Source organism: Heteronotia binoei, chromosome 5 (assembly GCF_032191835.1).
Source record: "Heteronotia binoei isolate CCM8104 ecotype False Entrance Well chromosome 5, APGP_CSIRO_Hbin_v1, whole genome shotgun sequence".
NCBI lineage: Eukaryota > Metazoa > Chordata > Lepidosauria > Squamata > Gekkonidae > Heteronotia > Heteronotia binoei.
The window spans coordinates 135,173,674-135,194,387 of record NC_083227.1 but is presented as its reverse complement, the minus strand read 5'-3'; the positions used below and the strand labels follow the sequence as shown (position 1 = coordinate 135,194,387).

At 41.6% G+C, this 20,714-nt stretch overlaps 1 protein-coding gene across 5 annotated transcripts in view; it reads left to right on the top strand.

Annotated features, from left to right (window-relative positions):
• JADE2 (jade family PHD finger 2) overlaps nt 1–20,714 on the top strand; it is a 290,477-nt gene that overhangs the window by 122,348 nt on the left and 147,415 nt on the right. For all 5 annotated transcript variants that reach the window (XM_060240452.1, XM_060240456.1, XM_060240451.1 and 2 more), the window contains one exon: nt 10,233–10,402. In XM_060240452.1, the coding sequence (XP_060096435.1) occupies nt 10,233–10,402 (170 nt within the window). The remainder of the gene's footprint in view (nt 1–10,232; nt 10,403–20,714) is intronic.

The window sequence follows — 20,714 nt, the reverse complement described above, 5'->3', positions numbered from 1 at the left end:
AAGCTTGATCATGCAGTGTAGCTGGATCAGTTCAGACATTCTTAGAGGCAGTGAAAAAGGAGATTTATTGTGGCCCCAGCAATTTGCAAAAGAACACTAAGTTTTACATTTAAAGTGCTTTTCACATGGCTTAACACAGTTAAGTTAAACTTAGGTTGTGAGAGTACTGGTGTTCATAGTTCATCAGTAATCATCACATTTTTAAGACACAGTTCTGTTGGGTCTGCTAAGGAGTTGCTTCTTCTGGTCCCTTATGAGTCGACTCATTCATTTAGGTCATCTTCAGAGGTCTTGCTTCAGGTGCCATCCATGTAGCCATCTGAGGCTAGATGGATGGCAACCCAATAAAGGCCCTTCTTGGTTGTGGCACCAAACCTTTAGAACTCCCTCCCAAGGAGAGTTAAGAACATAAGAGAAGCCATGTTGGATCAGGCCAATGGCCCATCCAGTCCAACATTCTGTGTCACACAGTGGCCAAAAAAAAATTTATACACACACACACACACACTGTAGCTAATAGCCACTGATGGACCTCTGCTCCATATTTTTATCTAACTCCCTCTTGAAGCTGTCTATGCTTGTAGCCGCCACCACCTCCTGTGGCAGTGAATTCCACATGTTAATCACCCTTTGGTTGAAGAAGTACTTCCTTTTATCTGTTTTAACCTGACGGCTCAGCAATTGTCTGTCTCTTTCTGTTATTATCTCCTTCCGGTGGGTGAGGACTTTTTTGTTTTGTTTAGCATTGCCCCACTATGTTACTTGCTCTCTTTCCTGATTGTGTTGTTATGTGTGCTACTGTGTTTGTATGTTTTATTGAGTAATGTTTTATCTGTGTTAAAAGCTGTTTTAGTGCCTTGGTGTTTTAATGCTGAAATGTTTTAATGTTTTGCTGCCTTGGGGACCCTATTTTGGAGGGCAAGTGGCATACAAAAATGTTTTAAATGTTTACAAAATAAATAATAAAATTATATATGTGTGATAATATATTATATATCCTAAATATTAAGTAGATGCTAAAGTAAGATCTTTGATTTGATAAAGTCTGAAAAAATTGTCTGTAATTGCTTTTCCAATTAGAAAGAAATTAATTATTCTTTTGTTAAGGAAGAAATCTTTAGAGGTATGGCCATGATTTAAAAGCTTGTGAATGACAGTCTGAATTAAATCTGTCATGATGTAAAACTGACTTTAGTGCAGAGATGTCTTAACTAATGCTTAGAATGCTTATCCCAGATTTTCATAAATTGTGATGGGATTACTTTGCCCCACATTATCTCTTTTTTGATTAATCTTTTAAAAATTGTCTAAAGACATTTCAATATTGTGTTGCTTTCTTTGATACTAGGGTTGCCAGCTGGCCTGGAGAAAAATGTCCTGCTCCTATAATAAGAGGCTTAATTTGTGGAAATGGGCAGCTGAAGATGTTCATGGCATGAAGGTAAATAACATCACATGGTAAATAACATCCCACTAAGCCTCTGTTAAAAGGACAGGACATTTTTTTCCCTCCAGGCAACCCTATTTGATACCATGAGTAGTTTGGGGTTTTTTTTTTGAGGGGGCGGGGTGTTAAATCAAGATTTCAGATATACCACCTGGGCAGATTCAGATGCCAACAGTACATCTGGGAGGGCCAACCAAGCATCCATTATACTTCCATTTTTGTAATGTTTGAAAAACTTTCTATAAGGTTATATTTAGTATTTCCAGTTCAGGATACGGATAAATATTGAAATCATACAGTTGCATTAAACAGAAATGCTTGATCAGTAAACATATTGGTATTTGTAATTTAGGAGACATTATGTACATGAGCTTTTAAAATGCTTTTGGACACATCTGTCACCAGATGCTTATGAGTAAACTTTGCAGTCTATGGATAAAAATACAGATCATTAGTGCTGTCCTAAGTAAGCAGAGTTAACACTATTTTAAAGCTTATAAAAGTGTAACTTTAGGATGGCGCTATAAGGAACAGGCATCAGTGATTAGGGATAAGTGGACAGTTTTCACGGAGAGAACTAAGCAGTGGGAAGCCACAGTGTTCTTTATTGGGATGAGTACTCTTGAACTTACTCATAAGCAGTCTGAAGTCAGGAATGATACCAGATTATTCGAGAGGATACACAAAAGTGATGTGTTATTAAGCTCTGAAGTGATCTGCATATATTTTGGGTTTGATCCAACGGGGCTGCTCATGGCATATCTTAGTGAAGCAATTTCCTTCCCTTCTTTGCGTAATGAAAAAAAAATGCAGGGAACTGAATTATCACAATGTCCCTGATTCAAATTATTTCCTGACGGATGTACAGCATGCTGCACTTCCATTGCTTTTTTGTCAGCATCCATGCACATTGGCATTTGTGTCACAATATGATATTTCAAGGGAGAAATATGATCTTAGCAAATACCATGGCAAGCTTTAGCTCCTGAGTGTTCTGAGAGCTGTCAGAGCTGGCATCACAGCCTGCTTCTCAGCCTGAGAGCTCTTTTGGTGATGGGATATTATTATGCGTGACAGTGTTGTTGTGTGCATGGCGAGTGTCATGTGTAATGGTGGAAAGCCACTGGAGAATGGCAGAAAAACTGACAGCAAATGCCTCTTCAGTTCACACCCAGAAACTATGTGGACAGATATGGACCATTTTTCCTTCCCTATCCTCATTTCTCAGTGTTCGAGACCAGTCTGTATGTGACACCTTCCCTTGCAAAACATCTCATGTTCCGGCACCTCCAGCACATACAGAATGTTAGAAGTACATGTCATACCACTGAGAAGCAGTTGTCTGCATGAGTGGCCATAAATACCCTAACAGAACCGTAGCACTCAGAACTCTAAAATAAATTGCTGGCATGTAGTGAGAAATTAATTAATTATGTGTTTCCATTAGCCTCATGCTCCTGCCACACAGAAAAGGCTGCCTATTATGTCTCTGAATAACTGTGCCTCTTGCCTCCTTCTAATCAGCTTCTATTTGGAGCAAATATTTCTGTGATTGAATCTTTCCTGGTATATAAGTTGCTATGCATGTGACAGACAGAATGCATGAAGAGTTCTACTGGTTTTGTCTTTCTGTGTGTCTCCTACCTGTTCAGGCAGTTGTATAGCCATTCCTTTAACCAGTTGGAACACACCTGGCCAGGGTACAATTTAGAAATCACAGTCGCAGAAGTGCTTAACCATGCAATCCTAAGCAGAGTTACACTCTACTAAGTCTGTTGAATTCAGTAGATTTAGAAGAATGTAACTCAGTTTAGGACTGCGCTACAAATGTTACTCTGTATGAAGCCTGTTGACTTGAATGCGTCTTGTGTACCCGCCTTTCCTAGAACTATGCCCAGAAGATCTAGAATACAATATTAAACAATTCAGATTTTGCAGCCAGAAAATGTCTCTTGATAGAAAGTAGTATGAAAATTGGGAATATTTACTTAGTTTGCTTCCTCATACTGCACCCAGATTACGGAATTTGTGGTTGGGGGAGGGACAGCAGGGAGAAAATTAAAATTCCTTTAAACCTTGGAAAGCAGAGATGAAGAATTGTCCTCTAACTTCTAGAATCATAACTCTTTCCCCATTCTAAGCCTCATTAGACATGCCATGAGCATTTTCTTTGCAATCATAGGTGCTAGGAATTTCTTGCTGTTGAAAGTTAGTGAGGTAATGAATTCTGTTAAAGTGATTTGAGCCTATCAGAGATTATGGCCAATGCACATTTATTTTTAAGTAATAAATTTTCTGAAAGCAACACAAGGTCTCTGAGTTTCTCCACCTTTTACCAGAAGCAGGGAGTAGGGATGGGCACAAACTGAAAAACAAACTGTGGTTTGAGCACAAACTAAGCTGGTTCATGAACCATTTCAAACCAGTTTATTTAGTTGTGTCATTCCTAAACCCAAAAATTAATCAACTTTTCACCACGGAGGCTTGGGTGGTTCATTTTTGCAGCTCATTTCCCAGAGAGTATGGTGCCAATTCAGTCAATTCCTATGCAACATTGAGGGGGGGGGGGGGATGGACTTGTGGAGAGCTATAGAAACACCCAACTCAGTTGTCCATAGCTTGATTGGCAGTTCTGGGAGCTAATTACAGAGCTCCCATTCTGCTTTATGGAAGCAGGTATTAGCTGCTTTGTAGCATGAAGGGAGAAGAGTTAGTTGTCATGACAGCGGAAGAATTGTTTGCTGTGTGGCTGATTTAGAGGGACATTGAAGGACTCCTTTTCCCCCAATACAGTGGGACAGTTTTTTAAACACCTCTCCTGACTGGGAAGGTGTTATTTGCTGTGGTTTCAGGGACCAAACCTGAAGCTAGAGCTGAAGCTGAACTTTTCTGGGGACACCTGCTTTGGGGGCTATAACTTGAACATCCCAAATCCAGTCTTCATCAAACTTGGAGGGTGGGTGTAGGAGAAGCTGCTGAAGACTCCTGTTGCATTTGGCATCTCTAACTCATAAAGGGGGTGTTCTACTACCTCCCAAACCAAATGAACCATTAACTGGATTGGGAAAATGGCGAATCGTGTAAGTTTGTGCTTCATTTGGTTCATGCAATCAGATGAACCATGAACCAAAATGAACCACCATAGCAGGGAGGGTTTAGAAAAAAGCATACCCCTGTCTTGAACAAGCACATCTGTCCAATCTTATCTTTCATATGTTAGTGGCAACAGAGTTCTATGGGCCTATTTCCTTCTTCTGGAAGCCCTCAAAAGTATAGTTGCCAAAGCTTGCTTTCTCCATTTCAGTATAATTTATAAAAATAAAAAATCTTGGTTACCCCCCCCCCTCCCCGCCTCTTGAAGTGGTAGTTTGTACATGTGATTTTTCTGAGTAATACCCTCAGTGAATTCTGGGGGGAATTCATAAGTGTCATAAGGAAACATTATGAGAAGATTGATGCAAGCAGTTTTAGCCGTAGGTAGGGTTATTTGATTTCAAAATCAGAACATGAGGGAGATTGCTGTCAACAGCCTTACAGTAATCCGGCAAGGCAAAAACAAAATAAAGTAATTATATCTACTGGGAGGGAAATTATTTAATTCTTTGTGACATGAGGGTGAGGAAGAAGTATTTAAGTTGTAAAAAATTAATAGATCCAAGCACACAAGTTTCTAACTTGATTTGTGCCCAGTGATTTTCCTGCACAGTGTGAGGTGAAACTGAAACCAAAGGTATGATCCATTCTGTGTCCTAGTCTACAGGGCTTGCATAGTAGCACGACATCTGTATTTTGCCATCTTTTTGTCTCTAAAAGACTAATAATAGCAGCATGGGATGGTTAGCTGGCAAAACTTTGGAGGGTGAAAGGGGTAAACCTCATCTCCCTTCCCCAAACTATGACACCACACAGCTATAATTTATCTTGAAAAAATTCTGGGAAGGTCCAGTCGCTGATCTCACAGTACATTGTTTTTGCTGTGACCCTAAGGAAAGGGAAAGGCTGGGGGGGGCGGGATATGATAAAGGATCATAAAGTTATTAGGAGTGTGGAAACAGTGATTTACACTTTAATGTCTGATTCTGATGGCTGCTAATGGAGCTATTAATGTAGAAGTCTTAAAAATAACTACAAATTCATGGTGGGTAAGTCTAATAATGGTTCTTAACTGTAATAACTACAAATTTAAGCTCCATGTTAAGAGGCAAAATACCTTCCAAGTACCAGATGATGGAGATGGACAAGAGAGAGGTTAATGCCATTATATCTTGTTTGGGCTTCGCAGAATAATCTCTCTGGTTACTGTTAGAGGCAGAACACTGAACTAGATGATCATTGGATCTGTTCTAACAAGGCTGTGCTTACAGAAGCAAGGAAAAAGAAAATCCCACGTGCACTAGATTTTTTTTATAATTTTGAAATAAGTACCTTCCAAGAGCCAAAACTGACTTATAACTGACATTCCAAGCATAAAATCTTCCAAGGTAATGTTTGTACAGAACCCTGAAGTTCCACAGGAAAATGAAAAATAAGACTGTAGATGTATTTTTAAAACTTCAGAATTTAGTCATTGGGCACAAATGTTGCACTATGATTGCTTCCAAATGGAGATTTTGTTCTCGTTTGGCATCCAAACTGGAGCAGTTGTGTGGTTGACAAGTCCCAGTAAAGTCCCCCCTCCCCCAATGTCTAGCAACTGTCAGTCTCCATGCAGCACAGTGCCCCTCTCCCAGCTTGCTTGACCCTCTGAGGGGTTTCCTCACTCATTTATCATTTGATATGCTGCTATCAACTCTCCATTCTAGAAGTTACCTGCCAAGAGTGCCAGTGCTCTCACCTTCCTTTCCTGCATTTCTGATTTTAAGTTCTGCCTAGTTCCTGCATCTCTTGCTACCCAGTGACTGATTGCCATGGAGACAACTGAGAGCACTTGCATGCTCCCAAGCAAATAGCGATTTAGGAACTGACCACTTCCTTTCCTCTGGGGCCCATTTTCACTAGTGTGTTTGAATGGCGGAGGTCTCTGTGGTCAGAGAACTACTAGCATTCTAAACTGCAAAAATTTATTAAAAGTAAAAAGTCCACAAGTGCAACAGAAAGAGCAAAGAATACAAAAGAGCGCTGTAAACATGTAGGTCCCCTGATTTCACTCTATACATTTCCAAGTTTATGTTATTCTAAGGCAGACTCTTTAACTTGGAAGTTACAGAGTTCTGAAAGTTACCATTACCTTGGAACCTTTCTTCAGACAGACACCCTGTTATCTGCTTGATGTGGCAATGGCAGCCATCAAGATTGAACTCAGATGTAAGAACTTCTTCTTCCAGATGTATTCAGCTAAAATGGACCTGAAAGAATGGTCCCCTCTCATTCTGTACCACTCCCTTGTGGGTTCAAGAATCCTTTCCTGAAATCTCCAGGTTAGACACATTGTAGCCCCCCCATACCAACAAGTAAGTCTCTGTTCCTTCTAGGTGTCAGATTCCAGTGAAGGTATGAACTGACCATTTCATTATCTCTGACCTAGATGACCATTAGGATTTCCAAGTATGATGGTTGGTATTTGGGTGAGAGCAGTGACTTCCCCTTTCCTTGCCTGACTTCTTCCATAAGAGAGAAAACTTTAAAAATTGAATATAGGGCTTTGGTAATTAGTGTTATTTTCCTGTCAAAAAACTGAAAAGGTGGGGGATACTTTACTCCTGTTCCTCATGTGTTCTTGAGAGATTATTCAACATTTTAAATGTTTAGTCATAATTACTAAACTTTTTTTTTTGTTTTTTAAAAAAGTGTTTACATCCTCAAATCTAATTTGACTGGTAAGTGTAGGCATTAGATCTCTATGGCATTCACTCCACATTATTGCTAATTTTGAGTAGCTGTTATTCATAACCATATAATGCTAAAAATGCCATTACGACACCCCAGTGGATTACAGTTAGAGATTTGCCTCCACTTTTGGTGATGCCTATGATTAATCAGATTTCACAGTGTGCCTCAGAAAGCAGACTTTTGGGGCGCCATTAAAAAGAAGCAAATCAATTATGTTATTATTAATTATGTACTTCTACAAGAGGGCAGCCTTTGGCTTTACTGACGTACATACCAAAATATTTTTGGCTGTTTCTGATCTCTGTTCAGATCTTAGAGATGTATTTGCAGTTACCTGGAAGTAAGTGCTGCAGTTACTTTTTGATACGACAACTAAAGCCCTTAGAATTGCGTTTGGGACAAGGATGAAGGAGGCTCCTTTCTCATTGCTGCCTTTTTCTAGTTAGCTGATAAGAGGATCAACTTCTTGATTCTGCATGAAAGTGTAGCTTTGAGTGAGAGAAAGTGTAGCTTTGAGTGAGAGAAAGGGCCTCCCACAGTGTGGACACAGTAAAAATGTTTCATTGAAATGGACTTGTCTGCCCTGAGACTGCTTGGCATGTGAGTTGCTTAAATAGTGAGATTTTCCAGCAAGATCAGGGGTGAAAAACTCAAAACTTTGACTCATTGCTGAACATTTAACCTTTCGTCATTCAGGAAGCCCTTTTTCTTAATACCACAAGTACTCCACTGTGTGTTAAACCTATATGTAGTCTTTAGTAAGTGTACACATTATTCTCTTCCCACAAGAGTCCTTTTAAAAAGCATCTCCTGGTTGAAAGGAAGGTCATAGCTGTTAGTTCCCAGGCAGACCATTAATTTTGTGCCATCAGTTTTGACAGCACCTCAAAGGTACCTGCCCTTTTAAAGGAATCAAAAGTCAGCACTGTTTTTGAGCTGACCTAGGCTGGACTTCTGTAATGAGTAGGTGCTTCAAAATCACTTGTTTTGAAACAATTTTGTCTATTCTGGCATATCCGCTCCTGTAGAATGAGAGACATTGATTTTGTGAGATGATGCCTTCAGTAGAATCTTTTAGTGGATGTGCTCTCAAAGTATTGAGCCTTCTTGAGCCAGAAATGACTGAAAACTATGGGCAGCTTTTCACTAAAAATCCCAACCATTTTAAGTCACATTATCCCAATAAACTTTTAGGAACTATAGCTCTGTGAACATGTTAAGGGACCCTTTATAATTGAATTCTTGACTTTCTCACAAAACTATGATCTCTTTAGGAGAAATCCTTACAGTTAAACCAGATAATGTTTGTAGTGAATTTTTTTCTGCTCAAAAATAGCTACATATGTAGTAATAGAATATAACGCAGGTATTCCTTTATATTTTTGTTTCTCTGAGCACTTAACACAAACACATATAATTTCAGTGTACAAACACATATATCACATTCCTTCCTCCCTGCATCCTTCACTATTTATGTAATTTATTTATACCCCACCTCTCAGGTAGCTTGGCTCCAAAACAGCTTACAATTCGAATCTATTATATATTAAAGACAGTTGCCAAGATGCCCAGTTCCATTTTTTTTTTACACTACTATGGTGGAAATGTGCCTGCTCTAGTCTGCAAACCCTATTCTGCTCTGCCCTCATAGGTTATTCTACAACCTGGAGAGGCTTTTCTTTCTCTGTGTCCAGTAACTGGCCACCACCACCTGACCTTTTGCTGAAATTACCTGTTGGGAGAATCAGAACTCCCATCTTCCCTTCCAAGTTCCAAGGCCTTGCTTCTGGGTCTTCCAAGGCCCAGCACTTGGTTACCACGGGGGCAACTTACTGCCTTCCACACCCCAGGAGGCATAGCCACTTGCCAACTGCTTGCTTTCCCCCTGGCACTCCCTTTAAAATAACGGCCCAATAAAGTGGAGGTCTATGTGGTACAGAGAACCACTGCTGGCAACAAAAGTTATCAAGTATTTATTAAAAAGAAAATGTTTCCAAGCATACTTTTAACACAGCACCAGACTGAGCAAGGGACCCAACAGAAACTGGCAAAACACAAATCCTCTGCCCCACTCTCTATACATGCCCTATCAGATGTTAAAATATAAGATAGGCCCCTTTAGCAGGAACAGCTCCCTACAAAGTACCTATTACCTTGAAGTTTCCTCCAACTCTTTAGGCCAGCAGATGGTCAAAAGTGGCTGCCTTCCCAGAGGAAAGGTCTTCATCCTCTTATGGTCTCTGTATCCCAGGAAAAGAGAGCTTCTTCCTGTTGCAAGGAGATTTTATCATATCTATTTCTCCACCCACTGATGCAGCCAGGCCAAGGCAGCATTTCCTGGACATTTCTAGAATTCTCCTTCTTGAAGACTTTTTAGCCTTAAACCCTCCAAGACTCTGTTCCCTGCTTGGAGAAGGGGAAGAGCTTGACAGACTCATTATCTCTCCTGCTAGATCTATTAGCATTTGAATGAAAATGAGCTGAGGTAATCTGGAAAACCATTGCACAGATTCCTCTCCCATACCTGTTCTCTGCCCAGAGCAAGGGAAAACTTTTAAAAATCACAATGGAGGCTTTTGCTCAGTGCCAGCCTATCAGGAGTTAAATGCATTTCTTCACAACTACAAAGGAAGTATCACCAAATACTGCTACATCTATTAGGGTCTAGCAGAACATTGAGTAGCTGAGCCTTGTCAGTTGCAGGAGTTGATGTGTGGGAGGAAATTTTCCCAGATGTTAATCCTCCACTCAAACCCCACCTTCCAACTGTTGGTACCTTTAGGTGATCCTACACAGTGATAAACACTTTCCAATAACCTTCCTTGAGAGATCAACAGTAGGGGGCTGCTGTTAATGCCTGGCCGCAACAGTGGAATTGAGAATGCCTCCTGGAGACAGAGAAACTGGGGTATTAGTGGGCAGAAATACTCTTATCTCTTCTTTTCTTCTTTTCCAGGATCATTCCTACACTAGAGCACTCTTCATCACAGATCTCTCCAAGCAATTTGTCCAGCTCTGATAGCTTCGAAGTCACCAGGACATACTCCCAACGAGTAAGCCGTTATGATCTGGATGAAATAGATGCTTGCTGGCTGGGACTCTTCAACATGGAGCTTAAGGAAATGGGTAGGTGATCATGGTTCCTTTGTTCATCATTTGGGTTGCATACACATAGGCTTATGCTACGTCCTGAGATGTGATTACTATAATGTGTTCAACATGGGGCTGCCCTTGAAGACAACAATGGCAGTGGCTGGCAGATGGCTCAAAGTCTGGCAGCTCATCTGTTGTATGGAAGAAGCAGCTTTGCACCTATTGCTCCCATCTTAAAATATTTTCTAGTCACTGTCTGTTTGTTTCCAGATTGAGTTCAAATTGCTTGTCTTCCTCCGGCATGCTTCTGAGAATTGTAAGGCAACTCCATTTATCCCAGCAGCATATGTTCTGTGTTCCCTCTCTTGCATACCCATGAGCCTTTCCACTAATTAGTCTTGGACTTTTACAGTAAAAACCACTATATTGTGGAACAAAATCTAGTGGCACCCTAAAGACTAACGAAGTTTCATTCAAGGTATGACCTATTGTGTGTACACGCACTTCCTCAGATGCATGTTGTGGAACAATGTTAGGAAGGCACCCAGCCTTTTGTTCTTCAAGAAGCTGTGCGACCCTGAGTTGTTGAAGGGAACGTTTGGGGTTTGATTAGTAGCAATGATGCACTGTTTCTCTTTTTTTGTGGCTGGCTTTTGTGTGTTTATTAGCTGGATATATTGTAATCAGTATTAATTAATTCAATGCACCAAAGCCAATACCCATGCTCAGCCTCTACTCCCCCTCCAATTTCTAGGGAAGATTTGGCTTAGGCAGATGCCATTTTGCACACGCAGAAAAAGTGTTCATGTCATAACATAATTTCCTTAGGTCTGCTTCCTGTATTTCTCCTTTCAAGATGAAAAAAATTATGGGAAATTCCTGTACAGAAGTGCCTCCAGTATCTTGTTTGTCAATACTGATTCCAACAATTACCATATTGTAGTAAGAACTGCAATCTGAAAAGAGCAACTAAGGGGGAAAAAAATCACTGTAGTAGTCCAGAACCAGAGTTATTGCTGAATTAAACTGAAAAAAAAAAATGAGAGAAAAAGAGACATTTTGTAGAACTACCTTCAATTGATTAGAAACTGCTGGCCTTCAAAATGTATAGCATTCCTTTTAACTCTGCTTTGGTTTTGCCAGTCCCTGGTTTCTCTTCTTGTACGTTGTTGAAAAACTAGAGAGGGGTGTGTGCTTAAAAACCACTGGGGAAAAAGAGCACACAAATTTACAACTTCATATGGAAAGGGGAGAAATACCTTTTATATCCTTAAGCTCATTCCTCTGACTGCACAGAATTGCTCTACATAGTACAATTTCAAATGCCTTTGTTTTATAGGCATTCAGAAATGGGATTTTAACTGTGATTGAATGTCTCCCAATAGTAAACTGGTATTCCTGGGCTTTTTTAAAAAAAATGTTTTAAAAAACCATCTTTCCTCAGAAAAGCTTGCAGTGGCTGCCTTAAGATGTTGTGACAAGCAATAGTCACACTTTTGTGAGGTACAAACACAGTTTGTTGCTGTGCTCTTTTGCACTCCTTGCCCCTCTTATTAGCCTTCCTGCCTGCAGTTTGGTGTACAACGTCCTTGTTTGATCAAGGTCCAGTTCAGTGTGATGTCCACACACTATGTATGGAGTAAGTAAACTCGAATTTACCAAGGCACCTGCATTCAGACATCAATACGGAATTAATGCTTTGAAGTTTAACATCAAGCTCCATGCCCAAAGGAAGGTGGGAGAGGAAAAAGAGGAGCAAGCAGTCATCACAAGGAATTGCACTTGCTCCAGAGTTTCATTGCAGCGTATGATGTCTGAATGAAGCCAACATAAATAAAGTGTATAATGAATTAATCACTAACAAAAGGGAAAAAAGGAACACTTCTCTTGTCATCACCACATACCTGTGACAGGCTACTGAACTCAGGAAAAATATGCTAGGTAAAGAGCTGTCAGCTGATAATGGGATGAACATTTAACTGTGTTGGATGGTTTTATTGGTTGCTACTGCTACTTTGTGTGATAATAAAGCAAGTTAGTCCGAGGTAATTTGGATCAAACACAGAGCAACATTCACATAAAGAACCTTATAGACAACACAAGACCTTTTTTCTTTATGACAGAAGCTGGACCACTGATCTTCATTTATGTTTTTCTTAAGATTTCATGCTGTATAATGTGATCACTGTGCAATGTACAGAAATTCTAAAACTGACTACAGAGGCTTCAAAGACTTGGGGAGAAAAGTCCCCTTTATATATAAACACATGCAACTCTTTCTGTTTCACACTAACCATCCTCTTTCTCTGTCTTTCTAGCTCATGCATATTTCAGAAAAATACCTTAAAACAGAACTAATTTCAAATGATTCTCCAAAATAGTATGAACACATCTGAGTATCCCTTTTTAACTTAAGTGATATAGTATTCCTTGTCTACCTTCGGAAGTATGATTGGGCTCAGGGCTCCCAGCACCGGCCCTATTGCTGTGAAAATGGGAGGTGGCCCACCTTCCTGTGCCAGATCAGAAACAGATTTGTTCTGCTGCTTTGTTGTTGTTTTTGTTGTTCAGTCGCACAGTCACGTCCGACTCTTCACGACCCCATGGACAAAGTCACGCCAGGCCCTCCTGTTTTCCACCATCCTCCGAAGTCTGCTCAAATTGGTGTTTGTTACCTCAGTAATGCTGTCCAGCAATCTCATCTTTTGCCATCCCCTTCTTCTTTTGCCTTCTGTCTTTCCCAGCATCAGGATCTTCTCCAGAGAGTGCTCCTTTCTCATTTGGTAGCCAAAGTATTTGAGTTTCTACTTCAGGATCTGACTTTCCAGGGAACAGTCTGGGTTGATTTCCCTTAGGACTTACTGATTCGATCTTCTTGCAGTCCAAGGGACTCTCAAGAGTCTTCTCCAGCACCACATCTCAAAAGCATCTGTTCTTCTGTGCGCGGCCTTCCTTATGGTCCAGCTCTCACAGCCATACATTACTACTGGGAGCACCATTGCTTGGCTATACGGACTTTTGTTGGCAAGGTGATGTCTCTACTTTTTATTGTACTGCCCAGGTTTGCCATAGCTGTCCTCCCAAGGAGCAAACGTCTTTTAATTTCATGACTACAGTCGCCATCTGCAGTGATTTTGGATCCCAGAAATGTGAAGTCTGTCACTACTTCCATGTCTTTCCCTTCTATTTACCAAGGTGTGATGGGGCCGGAAGCCATGATCTTAGTTTTTTTGATGTTGAGTTTCAAGCCTACTTTTGTGCTCTCCTCTTTCACCCTCAACAAGATGTTCTTTAGTTCCTCCTCACTTTCTGCCATTAGAGTAGTGTCATCTGCATATCTGTTGATGTTTTTCCTGGCAATCTTAATTCCGGCTTGTGTTTCATCCAGGCCAGCATTCCACATGATGTACTTTGCATATAAATTAAATAACCAGGGTGACAATATGCATCCTTGTTGAACTTCTTTTTCTATTCTAAACCAATCAGTTGTTCCATATCCCATTCTGACAGTTGCTTCTTGACCCTTCTACAGGTTTCTCAGGAGATATGTGAGGTGGGCTGGTACTCCCATCTCTTTAAGGACTTGCCACAGTTTGTTGTGATCCACACAATCAAAGGCTTTAGTGTAGTCAATGAAGCAGAAATAGACATTTTTCTGATACTCCCGTGCTTTCTCCATAATCCAGCAAATGTTGGCAATTTGATCTTTAGTTCCTCTACCTCTCCAAAACCCAGCTTGAACTTCTGGTAGTTCTCAGTCTACATACTGCTGAAGTCTAGCTTGTAGGACCTTTAACATGACTTTGCTGGCATGTGAAATGAGTGCAATGGTGCGATAGTTTGAACATTCCTTGGCATTACCCTTCATTGGGATTGGAATATAAACTGATCTTTTCCAATCCTGTGGCCACTGTTGCGTTTTCCAGATTTGTTGACATAATGTGTGAATCACTTTAACAGCATCATCTTTTATGACTTTGAATAGCTCAACTGGGATACCATCATCTCCGCTCATTTTGTTGTTGGTAATGCTTTCTAAGGCCCATTTGACTTCACACTACAGAATGTCTGGCTCAAAATCAGTGATTCACTGTCATGGTTGTCAAGGACATTGAGATCCTTCTTGTATAATTCTTCTGTGTATTCTTGCCACCTCTTCCTGATCTCTTCTGCTTCTGTTAGGCAAGAGGCTAAAAAGGTAGACAGGAGAGAAGAAGGCGCTAATCTGAGCAGGCTTCAAGCACTGGTATGAATCTTGAACACAAGAATTTGAGCAGCCAGTAGATCCACAAGGTAAGGGTATAAGCACAATTAGAGCACACTGAGTACCTACTGGCAGAGTCTAAAGCAGCATTCCAAGTGGAGATCCAGAGGAGAAGAGAATCAGACAAGAGGGCACATAATGTGTGTTAACAGGGAGATTCTGTAGTACCATAAAGGAGTGATACTAGTAGAAAAGTACACTTTGGGGTAGATTCTGGCTTCAGGGTGTTAGCCTTGAATGAAAATAAAAGTTTCTCTTTTCTCAGCCAAACAGAAAGGGGAAGGGAGGGAAAGAAAATTCCCAGATCCTAGGAATATCTCTCAATAAGGGAAAGAGGGGGAGTTTCAGGACAGAGAGAAGATGTTTTGCAGGAAGCCTTGGCTACCTCATTGAGATAATATTTTCAGCAGGATGTTTTGGCAGGCCTGTTTTGGGTCAGTGTGAATATATAATTTTTAGTTGAGAATGCTAATGTGAATCTAGGTCTTTGCCAGATGGAATATTAATACAGCAGGATTTTATCTATCAGAGTGTTCCTTTATTGGAAGTCTGAGGACTGGACAGTGCTAGAAATGGTAGTTCTTTATATAAGAGAATGAGAAAGATGGAACTGTCCAACTTCGCCCGCCTGCTATCGTTGCCGGTTTTTCACAATACCCTCAAGTCCTTTTGAGAAAGGCAAACTGCAAGGGTAGTCAGATAGATAACAGGGCATAATGGCTGGCTCGAAAGTTGGCAACCCTACTGCTGGACTCACAGATGGTGCCATGACAGCTTCTGTTGAGATGTTGTCTGCTTGGTGCTGCACATGTAGCAGGATAGGATCTAGCAGCCTGTTTTCCTTTAACATTTCCCAAGCACCCCTACTGCCAGTATCTTGGGTAAGGTTATAGAGCGGGCGGTGGCAATTCAGCTACAGGGATTCCTGGAGGACACTTCCGCACTGGATCCATTCCAGTCCGGCTTTCGACCAGGTCGCGGGATGGAGGCAGTTCTGGTCACTCTCATGGATGACCTCCTGCGACATCTGGATCGGGGCGGCTCAGCAGTGCTGTTATTATTAGACCTGTCAGCCACTTTTGATATGGTTGATCATAAGCTACTGACTAGCCGCCTTGCCGACGTGGGGATTCAGGGGTCCACCTTACAGTGGTTGACCTCCTTTCTCCAAGATCAGGGACAAAGGGTGGTGATAGGGGAGGAATCATCCCAGAGGCACTCACTCATATGTGGTGTGCCTCAGGGTGCGGTTCTGTCCCCGATGTTATTTAACATCTATATGTGCCTTCTTGCCCAGATTTTCAGGAGATATGGACTGGGTTATCACCAATACACAGATGACACCCAGCTCTTTCTATTGCTGGGCGGCCAGTCCGACTGTACCCCGGAAAATCTGGACCTGGCTCTTCAAGCTGTAGCATCTTGGCTCAGGCTGAGTTGGCTGAAGCTGAATCCGACAAAGATGGAAGTTCTCTATCTGAGCCGGGGTGGTCCAAGGGGAGGTGTTCATCTGCCGGCTCTTGACGGGGTACCATTGATACCGGCCCCTAAGGTCAAGAGCTTGGGCATGCTCCTTGAATCCTCCCTTACAGTGGAGGCCCAGGTAGCAGCCACTATTAGATCTGCCTTTTTTCATCTTTAGCGGGTGCGGCAGTTGGCTCCTTTCCTGGAGCGCAGCGACTTAGCAATGGTGATCCATGCTACGGTCACCTCAAGAATAGATCACTGTAATGCTCTCTACATGGGGCTACCCTTGACGCTGACTCAAAAACTACAGCTAGTGCAGAACGCTGCGGCATGGCTGTTAATGAGGCTTCCCCGATGGGAGCACATTCAGCCAGTGCTGAAAAGCTGCACTGGCTACCTATTGTGTTCCGAGTCCGTTTCAAGGTGTTGGTATTGACCTTTAAAGCCCTTTATGGTCAGGGACCTGTCTATCTGCGGGACCGCCTTTCGCCATATATTCCCCAGAGAGCACTGCGTTCAGGGGCAAAAAATCTGTTGTCCATCCCTGGACCAAAGGAGGCCAGGTTGCGTTTGACACGAGCCAGGGCCTTCTCAATGGCAGCACCAGAATTATGGTATGCTCTCTCGGAGGCCATAAGGGCCCTGCAGGACCTTCCTACATTCCGCAGGGCCTGTAAGACCAAGTTGTTTCGACAGGCCTTTGACGTTTAAACTGAGAGAGAGCTGCCACCTGACATCAGTAGAGTACTTGGTGATCACCATCTGAAAAGCAGAACTGCCAATATAGTAATGATACAGCACCATGAAATAGTTTTTAAATGTTTTTAATTGTATTAATGTTTTATAGATTTTATTGACTTATTGTTCTTAAATTGTGTAATTGAATGTTGTAAGCCGCCCTGAGTCCGCTTGCGGAGAGGGCTGGATAGAAGTTTAACGTAATAAATAAATAATAAATACCTTGGCATTTGACCCTGTATATTGCAAGGGTATGGCTTTTCAAGTTATAGTCCATTTTAATAGTGTTAATTGGTTATTGAATGTAGTTGGAAGCAGATTATGCTATTAATCATCACTCTGGGATGAATTAGGTATATAAAACTGTACTCGAGAAATTATGTTCACAAGAACACTTATTTCTTTCTTTAATTTCTTTCTTTAATGCCTAATTAATCTGAATTTGGATTATAATGCATCCAAATTCAGATTAATTAGGCATTAAAGAATGTGAGTATATTATTTTCTTCCTCCTCTGTGATGTACTGTAAGAGGAAGTAAATATTAGGAAATGGGCTACCAGATAAAGATGTGGATTTAACCATAGAATCCAGACTCTGAAAGCACAAATACCAGCCCTAGAACTTAGTGCAGGGGCGTCAAATGTCTGGCCTATGGGACAGAACCAGCCTGTTAGGGCTGTAATCAGCCTGCAGGGCTCTTTTCTCCTCTGCCTGTCCTCACCCTTTGAAGCTCTGATGCTGGTGAAGTTCCTTGCTCTTTCTGTCTTTGCTGGTTGCAGCAGGAAGCAAAGCTGCAAGGAAAACATGGAATGGATTTTCAGTTAAGGTTTCTGTGCTCAGTTAGATAGGGTCCAGAGACCTTACTGGAAAATCCATTCCATGTTTTCCTTGCAACTTTATCTGTGCTGCAATGCATTTCAAAGGAGTGGAGATCAGTTTCACTTTCAGCATTCCTATAGCCAGCTGAAGCTTATGCTTCCTGGAGTTGTGTACTTGCAAATAAAGGGTTGCTGTTTTGAGCCAACTTGTCTCTGCTGGATTGACCTGACCTAATACTCTAACCTGGGAAACCACAGCCAAAGGGGGATTTACACTGGAGAGCCATTGCCAATCTGAGTAGACCCTGGGGTGGGGTGGGGGAAGAGAAAAGCTTGTAATGCCATTTCATTGTTTTCCCAGGCTCAGAACATTATTAGTTTCAGCTGTGATCCTTGTGCTTTTTCTTGATGTTTTATTTCAAAAATTGCATTGCAAAATCCCACTATTCCCCCACCTTTCCATTTTAAACAAAATATTGCAAGAGTTTTAAGCATGCTTGTATTTTAAGTTAAAAGCAATGTCTTTAATTGTGTTTGTGTTGTTTATAAAGTTTATACCTCTGCTACCTCACATTACATTTTATGTAATGTCTTGACCCCAGTTCGTTTCGATCCCAGTTCATTTTGACCCCAAGTGTCTCGACCCACACATGTCTTGACCCCACAAAGTCCCATTCGTGTCAGATCTGATCCTCCTAACAAATGAGTTTGACACTCCTGACTTAGGGGAGAAAGGCTCTCAAAATGGACAACTGACTAAAGAAACTTTTAGGCTGATAGATGCACAAATAAACCACATCAGTGCTGAAGAGGGGAAAACCCAAAAACCCTGTGTGGTTTGCTTGATGGCAATAAAATAACTGGGGCACAGATTCAGCAGATTTATAGTGGGTGTCTACATAGTTTCTAATACAGGAAACCATTAAGTAGGCTGGGTAGATGCAGCTTGCTTTAAAAAGCCACTTTTACCCTAAATGCATCATTGATTGGTAAGAGGAGCAGAATGCTGTGTATTAAGGATTGTCAAGTGTGGATCTTGCTTTAGTTTAATAGCTGCATTCTCAATCAGTGTACTATACTTGGTGTGATGCAGATGAGAGGGGTATGGAGGCGGATTCAGGCAATTGACCTGTAGAGAGCAGGTGTCCCATCCAAATACTTTTTATTGCATTGACTCAAAGTCATAGCAGCAGGTACAACATCTAATTACCATTCTCCTTTTATAGATTGCAGTACTGTCTCTCTATTCATTTGCTTAAGGACACTCCAGAGCTGTTTCACTTAGCCCATAGTTTTCAATGGATTACAGAATGCAGAACAAAAACATTTTTTGTTGCTCCTGAAAAAGTTGGCTGCCTGGCTGAATACTTGTGAACCCTTTTTTGTCATCAGAGCAACTGAGCTACTGTGCTTGCACCCAGTCTTCTAATGTTCTGTTGGACCTTTTGGTGGGACAATGGCCAGAAACCTGTTTTGCTGGCTTGCAGAGAGGCTGGCCTCAAGGATGGGGTTGTGGGTGGAAGGAGGTAGGAAATATGACAAATGGGACAACTTCAGCAGCTCTTTGGAGTTTTAACCCACACACCACTCTGCATATGCATCTCTTGCTAACTTTACTAGATCTTATCTTGGACTGTTATTATCCAGTTGGACAAGCTGGTATGTCCCCAAATAGCTAGTAGCTATGGGAAATTGCAACTAATCAGGCACAAATGGCCCATCTAGCAGTTCATCATGCTCCCTCCAAGGATTCCTTGTTGCCCCAAACAGGGCCTTCCCAGAGTTTGAGAAGCAACATTTCAGTGCAGTCTCCAGTAAGATCAATGGTCTTATTTCTCCCTCAGAGAGAAGGGAAAGCATTTATTAAATTGAGCTTGGCAGTGTGGGAGCAAAGTTCTGCTCATGAGCAGGTGATTTCCTGCTCTATCTGTTTGTATTGCCAATAACAGCTGATTAGAAGCACTGTCAATAGATTCTCTGTGTTAGGCTTCCCCTTCCCCTGACGGGGAGTAGTTGTCAAGCCCGACTATTTTAATATAAGATGGCTGAACAAATGTCAAATCAGTGTTCTGGTCCTTCTCCATTATTTACAGCCTAACCACCACGTTTGCCTTGCCATCTGGCAAAGAATGTTTATGTTACTGGAAAAGGCATGCTATGTCGGAAGAGTGCTCTCCCTAATTTTTACAGGCTTCCTTTCACAAGCTCCTTATCAGTTTGAGATGTCGTGTTAGAATGCTTTTGTAGTGTAAAAGAAAGTTACTGCTGTACCCTTTGAACTTTAGGTCTGAATGAAGCACTTTTTTGTAATGGTTTATGATACCCTATATAGCACCATGCAACCTCTGGTATCTCAGTATTTCCAAGGACCATGTTCCTTGAGCACCTTTGAATTCCTAAATAAACCAGTCTATTTGAAATAAAACAAAGGACTTCATTATTGGGAATATCGGGGCTTGACAGTAGTGCACCTGGAGTAGGTTTGGAGTATCAGGTACCAGAAGTCAGGCAAGGCAATGTTGTTCAGTCCAATGATCAAGGTTCCAGAAAGTCAGGCAAGGCAGAGTCAGTGACTGAGTATCTATTGTACACATTGTATCTGCACCTAGTGGCCTCCCTTGTCTGGTTTTTATAGCCATATGCTTAAGGGGCATGCTTTCATCCAGCTGCTTGGGAATAACCCTGCAACTACTCAACTTGGTTATCAGCAAGCAGCTGGCATCAGGCCAGGAAGTGTGCACTTTGCCATCTTTCCTGTAGCTCTGTTCTTAGCCTCTGTCTGTGGGTCTCTAAGGTTGTGGTTGATACTGGAGGGCTGGAAACAAACTGAATTTCACCTGTTGAATCAGGGCTGGAGGGTATTGTTGGCTCCATACAAACTGTTGTCTGTGAGTCTTGACAAGCCTGCAGCTAATCTTCCTGCTTGCTGGCTTCTGATGACTTCAACTCCCACATGAGATCAGGGCCCTGCAGGACCTTTAACCATTCCACAGGGCTTGCAAAATGAAACTGTTCAACCAGACCTTTGGTTGAGGTGGGGGTGTCCAGTGAAAAAA